This window comes from Suricata suricatta, chromosome 5, assembly GCF_006229205.1.
Source record: "Suricata suricatta isolate VVHF042 chromosome 5, meerkat_22Aug2017_6uvM2_HiC, whole genome shotgun sequence".
NCBI classification, from domain to species: domain Eukaryota; kingdom Metazoa; phylum Chordata; class Mammalia; order Carnivora; family Herpestidae; genus Suricata; species Suricata suricatta.
This window is the reverse complement of record NC_043704.1, coordinates 567,335-574,742: the sequence shown is the minus strand read 5'-3', so window position 1 is coordinate 574,742 and position 7,408 is coordinate 567,335. Positions and strand designations below refer to the sequence as shown.

The 7,408-nt window shown below is 63.2% G+C and overlaps 1 protein-coding gene across 1 annotated transcript in view; it reads right to left on the bottom strand.

The window, feature by feature from the left end:
• Positions 1–1,810: 1,810 nt before the first annotated feature.
• Positions 1,811–7,408, bottom strand: part of FTCD (formimidoyltransferase cyclodeaminase) — a 17,838-nt gene continuing 12,240 nt past the window's right edge. The window contains exons 11-16 of the mRNA XM_029940591.1: positions 7,122–7,374; positions 5,695–6,038; positions 4,280–4,323; positions 3,924–4,062; positions 2,931–3,026; positions 1,811–2,059 (exon numbers count right to left, since the gene is read on the bottom strand). Of these exons, the coding sequence (XP_029796451.1) occupies positions 1,973–2,059; positions 2,931–3,026; positions 3,924–4,062; positions 4,280–4,323; positions 5,695–6,038; positions 7,122–7,374 (963 nt within the window). The 3' untranslated portion in view covers positions 1,811–1,972. The remainder of the gene's footprint in view (positions 2,060–2,930; positions 3,027–3,923; positions 4,063–4,279; positions 4,324–5,694; positions 6,039–7,121; positions 7,375–7,408) is intronic.

Sequence of the window (7,408 nt, the reverse complement as noted above, 5' to 3'; positions counted from 1 at the left end):
CATGCTGGGGACTCCATCTCTCTGGGTGTGGGTGTGAGGTCAGGAAAGGAGGACCCCCGCCCACACGCAGCTCCTCCAGAGGGTCCTGCAGCCCTACACCCCTCCTGCCCATCTGCCTGCTCCCTGTCCTCCACGCCCTCCCTGGACCCCAGAGGCTTCACCCCTGCATCCTGGTGGCCAGTGCCCCAGATGGTCATGGGCAGGCTCTCACTGCCCCGCCCCGCCTCAGCCCTGGGCCCCTCAGCCCCTCCTGTGCTCCCCCAAGGCTCTCTGTGGAGCCCACCTGATCCACTGGTCATGCTCCAAAGTGCCCGCCTGGGCCTTCGGAGGTCACCTGTCCCAGACTGAGCCCTGCACATGCCTGTGTGCACTCAGCCCCGCACAATAAAGGCTTTGAACCGCCTCCTGCGCTCCGCCTCCTGTGTCTGCGCCCACCACGCACCTCTGTGGTGGCCACGGGGACATTCGGGTGCCCCAGCTGGCCTCCTCTCCTGGGGGCAGGTGCTGTCGCCAGGCGCTGGAACCCGCACCTGTCTAGCTGGCATTGAGCTGGAAAGGATGCTGCTTGCTGGCTGAAGTCCCCCTCTGTCCCCAAGCCAAGCCCGAATGCTTTAAAAACGTTTGTTGTGGGGCACCTTGATCTCATGGTTTGAGTTCGAGACCTGAGTCATGAACTCAGAGCCATGGGTGGGGGGCCTGCTTGGTATTCTCCCTCCCTGTCTCTCTGCCCCTCCCCTGCTCTCTCTCTTTGTCTCTTTCTCTCAAAAAAAAAAAAAAGTTTGTTGCTTTGCATGAGGCCATATTTTGGGTAGACAGATTCTAAGTGACTCTTTGTTCAGACACGCTGGTCTTTTAAATTCACCTTCTGAGAAGTTCTGTACAGGAATCCCCCACCAAACCACCGCCCCCCACCCCACCCCCCGCCCCAGACCCAGACCATGCGCCCCCCCGCCGCTGCACACCCTGCCCTTCCCGTTCCGTGAGTGCCGGGCTGCTGCAACAGAAGACGGAAGACCACAAACCGTGGCTTAAACAACAGAAACTGGCCCACAGCCTGGAGGCCAGAAGTCTGAAACCAAGGCACACGGCGGAGTGGCTAGTGCCACCCAGGACAGTGAGAGGTGCCAACCACGAAGTATCGCCAGCACGCAGTGCCCAAAAGTGAGGTCCCAGCTCCCTGTGGCTCCCCAGGCCTCAAAAATGTGCACAAGTTGGGGCGCCTGGGGGCTCAGTCAGTTAAGCAGTGACTTCATCTCAGGTCATGATCTCGGTGTTCGTGGGTTCAAGCCCCACGTCGGGCTCTGTGCTGACAGCTCAGAGCCTGGAGCCTGCTGTGGATTCTGTGTGTCCCTCTCTGCCACTTCCCTGCTCCCTCTTTCAAAAACAAACATTTTAAAAAAGTGTTTTCATGTGCCCCAGGCCATAGGTGCCCTCACCCAGACACAGCACCCACACTCCATGACCGCTGCATCAAGGTGTTTGAAGTGAATGTCCCGTCTATCAGTTCCACTCTGGAGGAAGAACAGACCTGGACTAGAATGATCTAGACCCTCACAGTCCCGGTGAGGGGCCCGCACCAGTCCCACTCCTCCCGACTCCAGGACGCACGCCCTCCACTATCCCACACCAGCGCTGTGTGCTCCCAGCGACCTGTGACCCCAGTGGCATCTCACACCTGCCTGTGGAATCCTGGAACCAGCATGTCACCTATGCTGTGCCCCCACTTCCTCTGACCGCCTGTCCCCACGCGCACTGGTCATGGGCCCCCGTCCCTGCCCTTCTCCCAGCCCCAAACACACTACGCAGGCACTGGTGTGTCAGGACTTTACTAGAAGCCACAAGAGATGGGGGGCGATCCTGCCGCCCCACCCAGCCCGCTCAGCGCCCCACAGGGGCCGGTCTGGAGGCTGGACCCTTCCGGGGAAGGGGAGGGGCACTGAGGGGTGCAGCGTTCACGAGGTCCCCGGCGCCCTCACTCCTGCCGGGCCGCCAGGCAGTCCAGCACCAGCGCCGCCTGGGTCTTGGCTTCCTGCAGGAGGCTGCAGATGTGCTGGTGGGTCTGCCAGACAAAGGCCCAGGCGTCACCCCACCCCTGGGGCCCGTCCCCGCCGGCCCGCGACCCCTGCCACCTCCCTGCGCCTCTGGCGGTGCTCCCCAAGCCCCTCGCCTGGGGAACGCCGATTCCCCACGCATCTCTCCTGAGATGTGAGGACTGCCAGGCCCAGCCCCCCCCACCGCCTGCTTATTCCCACTTCAGCCACAACGCAGGGCCCACCATTCCGTCCACAGCCGCGTAGACACATGGTGGACATCGACTTCCCTCAGAGGTCAAGGTCAGCCCCTGAAAAGGCCTTCATCCCCAGCTGTGAGGTCACTTTTTAGAGATTATTGCAAAATCACAGAGACACACGGGTGGTGTCAGGGGCTGTGGGCTGAGGAGCAGCGGTCTTACAATGGGGAAGGGGCGCTGCTCCCTTTGGAGGGATGAGCATGTTCTGGAACTTGATAGAGATGGTGGTCACACATATGCAGAATGCCCTGAGCTGCACACTTTAAAATGGTGAACTGTACATCCCTCAAACTGACCTCAACAGCAATCACAACGAAACGATCACAGACGCTGAAGCTAAGATCGCGTCGTAGGTTGGTGACTGTTCTCTGAGACCCTGCACACCCGTGCTAGGGCACCGGCCACGGCACCCCGGGTGGCTCTGCCAAGCAGGTGAGTGTGGACGGCCCCACAGAGGACGTGGGGGTCCCACCCAGCAGCTCCCCAGACCCCCCGGCTGGTGAGGCCCGGCCATCTGCCTCCACAGAAACCCCAGAGAGGACAATGGCCACCAGGGGAGGCCAGAGAAGCATCGTGGGACCCCCACCCCGAAGCAGCCTCCAGGTCCCGCCGCGGGGCCAGACCCCGCCCTCCTGCTCACCTGCTCCTTAAACACACTGTCGGTGATGCCCTTCAGGTTGACGAGCACGTTGAAATACGCCCCGAACACACCCGTCTCCAGGGCTTTGGCTGCCACCTGCGACGGGACCAGGAGCGAGCTGGCTGGCTGTGACCCGGCGGCTCACCCTGCCCACTCTGCTACTCAGGGCCACTTCTGGGGGCCCTCACACCCCAACAAATGAGCATCCGAGGGTCCCCAGGCAGCACAGGGCTGGCCTGTATGAGGAGGCCCTGGGACCCCACGCACAGCAAGGTGGGCTCTGACCCGGCCCCTCCAGGGACAGACGACAACCACGTCCTGGGGGTAGAAAATGAAGCCTCCCCCCCCCACCCCACCCCCCGGTCTGAGCAAGGCGCGGCCTCCTGGCCTGCAGCTTCAGGCCCTGACCGTGGCCGGCGCTCCAGGGTCCTGCCTGCTGGCGGGAGGAGCAGGTCAGAGCACGGTCGGGGGCAAACCCAGAACCCTGAACCCCGAAAGGGGAGCCCCCTTGTGTCCAGACGGCATGTGGCTGTCCCCCCAGGGAGGAAGGGTTGCTTCCCGGGGCCCCAGAATCAGACACGGAGCACAGGTGTCCTCTCATAGAGACCCCGTGAACTGTGGCACTCGGGATGGACTGCTGTGCTCCCACGCCTGAGCCCTCCGCGCACCAGCTGTGCACATCTGCGAGCTGCCTTGGGTGCTTCCCAGAATTGGGGCCGTGAGAAGGCGGGAACGGGAGAGGATGAGGGAGGGAGGAGATGGGGTCTCCAGCACAGTCTGCGGGGCGTGGTCAGGGGTGGACTCTGGAGGGACATGAGAGTTGCAGCCCCGCTGCCACGAAGGCTTAAATAACGTCCCTACTTCCTGCTCCTGGAACGGGATGAACCAGCAGGCTCTGGTGGCTGAGCCCGGCCAGGACCCCGGGCAGCGTCCTGTGAATGCCCGACCACCCTCCACGCTGCTCCCCTACAGTGGGAGGCCGACCCCGCGTACCTGCAGGTCCGAGCGGCAGGCCACGTTTCCACACTGTGCCAGCTCCTGCAGCGCGGGCCACAGTGAGGTCACCTTCTCTGCCAGCGCCAAGGGCACGGCCACCGCCTGCCTCAACCCCTCCTGCAGGGCAGCCGCCCGCCTGAAACCAAGGGGGTGGATGGTGAGAGCCCAGGGCACCCGGGGGCCGCCGGACCCGCCCACGGCTCCACTCCAGCAGACAGAACCAGGGTGAGGACAACAGGGGCGTTGTCCAATCACGACGCGGCCCCAGAGGGGGGACTAAATGGCTCCAAGGTCAAGGTTCCTGGGTGCCCACGGTCCGGGTGGCTCGGCCCCACGGCCACTGCGGCACTCACCGCTCCCTTTCCTCAGGCGTGTTCTTGGGCAGCTTTGTCGCTTCCTGCGGGAACAGAGCACACGGCGAGTGGGGTGAGCATGGCCGTGCCCTGGGGCCACACGGCGTCCACACCACCGCCCCCAGGGCTGGCATTTCTGCAGGGCATGGACGCGCTGGGAGCACTTCTGCCAGGCTCCAGGCCCTCAGGATTGGGGGGCGCCCCCAGGGCTGGGGGCCCCTCGCATAGCACGGGCTCCAGTCACTACTTGTGGGTTAACACAGACGACTGTGCAACCCTGAGTCTAGAGCTTACAGGTGCTTCCCCACCCCCGGCTCAGGCCCTCCTTTGGAGGTGGTCACACACACCCTATGCAGGCCCCTGCGCCAGACGGCACCCCATCGGCGCACCCCTTCTGCCCAGGCCTCTCCCTCACACACCCACATCCGGCCCTGCCCACCTGCAAGGGCCCAGGGCCCGAGGCCTCGCCGGGTGGGGAATGTGCCCGTGCGAGATTTGGCTAAATCTCCATCCAAGTCGACGCTCTGTCAGCAGGCCTGATAGCAAGTGGGCCCCAGCCCTGCCCAGAACTCGCCGGGCCACCGCCCCAGCGTCTCCCGCTGACGGACAAGACACACCCCGAGTGTCCCGAGGCCGCCTCCCCGCCCCGTCTCCACAGCCGTCCTCACACGCATGGGACACTGACCCCGGCTGCCACCGTGACGCAGCCAGGCCGAGCGGGGCTGATGCCTTCCCGTGGTCATGTCTGCGTCCAGGTGAGGGTGCCACCCGCTTGGAGTTAGGCTTATTATGAACTATGTTTAACCCCTTCTGGAAATCACTTATGCATTTGGCACAAGACAAGGACGTCTCCTTTGTTTTCAGAACTCCCTCCGCCCCCAGGGAGTGTGGCGCTCCACACTCACTCTCGCGGGTGTGACTTTGACAGTGTGGCTCTTGGTCCCTTCTTAAGCTCTCTCGAAACCACACACTCTTGCTGATTATCCTTCTTTTCTTCCCTCACTTCTGATTAGATTTTCATTTTTCTACTCCCTCCAGCTGTTTTCTGTTCATTCACCTAATTTCTAATCACTGGTTAGCCCTAAATGTTTGTATTTGTATTTAAGCTGATGCTTCTCCCTAACCAGCTCTCAGTGTCCGCGTTCATCCGAGCACAGGAGTCTGGAGGGAACCTTGGAGAAGCCCAGCAAGCGCAGCCAGGGCTGTGAACCGGGCACGAAACCTCGGAGAGGGCAGACGGCAGACCCCGAGCTCAGGGACGGAAGACTGTGCAGCCTACAAAGCCCGTCCCAGGAACCAGCACGAGCAAACGGCCAGCGGACACCCACAGAGCGAGTCCTGAGTGTGTGGGAAGGTCCTAGCCGGCGGGAAGGGTGCCTTTCTTCTCTAGAAGGGACACAAAACCGCCGTGAGACGTTCGGGAAACGCTCCTGGCTGCCCACACTGAGCAGCGCACACCAGGGCAGCTCCAGAGACAAACCACGGGTGACTGCAAGTCCGATGGCGGGGTCCAGGGAGGAGCCCTCAGACCTCTCGGGCGGGGCCCCATCCGTGCAGCCCCCCAAGGGCCACTTGGCAGCAGCCTTCAAAGTGAGAAGCACAGCCACCTTGGGCAGCAAGCCCTGCGGATCATTCCCACAGGCGGCCCCCAGCGCCCAGGGACAGACGCCAGACGTGTTCACACAGCAGTGTCCCCAGTGCCAACAAGAAGGCCGCGATACCCCGATGAGGCTGGCCGACGGCTCTGTGACCCAGACATCTGCAGGATACAGACGGTCCCAACTCAGGAGGGTTCAGCTTAGGATCTTCCACTCTACGTGGTGCCCCAGGATGTGGTTCGGTAAATACGGTGCCTGGAGTTCCCACACGGGGTCATCCTGAGGCTGGGCCGCCACGCCCACGCGGTCCCCGCACACCGACAGCCACTCTGTGCCCACACAGTATGGGATTCGGTCAGCTACTCGAGACCCTCACCGTCTCCCGTAAAGCAGGCCGTGTGTGAGGCGTCCGGCCCGTCCGCGGGCTCACGGAGGTGTTCTGAGCACGTGTGAGGTGGCCGGCCACGGGTGATGGCGGTATGTTACATGGAATAAATGGGGGTGTGGTCTCTATTTGCCATATAGAAAGATCTCCGCTAGGACACCAAATGAGAAACACAAGTGGCAAACTAAGAACACAGATGGATGATGCCGTTTGTGTGAGGAAGGAGAGAAGAGAAGAACAGATCTAGGAGAATATAGATAAACACCCCAGGACGCACACCCTAGAACTTGCGCCTGCGCGGGGTGTGGCCGGGGGGGGGGGGGGGGGGGGGGGGCGTGGCGGCGCTACCCTCCTGCCCTCGTGAACTCTGAACCGCCTGAAGCTTTGGCCTATTTTCAAAAGCAAACAAATGAAGTTTAAAGGTAAAAACACAAATGGGAAACGGAGAGCATGTCTATACCTCCCTCCCAGAGGACATGAACTTGAGTTCCAGACGGTGACTTCTTCGGAGGAGACTGATTCCTCCCTGTCGGCATCCCGCCTTCACTCTGGGGGTGCACGGCCCCCCGGCCGCCCTGACTGCCCTTCACCCCAGCGCGGCCTGCGAGCGGGCTCCGGACGGGCGGCTCAGGCCTCTCCCGGCCCTTCCGCCGGGAACGCTCCCGGACAGACGCACAGCGGGGCTCTGGCGCTGTCACCAACCACCTGGGACCCCAGCTCCCTCTTGGGTTCCGATCCGACCCGCCAGCCCTCCCCGCGGTCCTCTGTCTTGTGGCTGAAACGTCTCCCCCAGTCCCTCTGGAACCATCAACCCCCGGCTCCGCTGGGGGCTTGGCCCCCCGCCCCTCCTGGGACGCACCCTCCTGGGACACCCCTCCTGATGCCTTCCTCCAGGGTCTGTGCGCCTGGGCGTTGGGCCAGCTGCGGGCCTCAGGGGCCCCGGGGTGGGTGCCAGGCCAGCTGTGGGCCTCAGGGGCCCCGGGGTGGGTGCGGAGTGGCTGCAGGCCTCGGGGGCCCCAGAGTGGGTGCGGAGTGGCTGCAGGCCTCAGGGGCCCCGGGGTGGGTGCGGAGTGGCTGCAGGCCTCAGGGGCCCCAGAGTGGGTGCGGAGTGGCTGCAGGCCTCAGGGGCCCCGGGGTGGGTGCGGA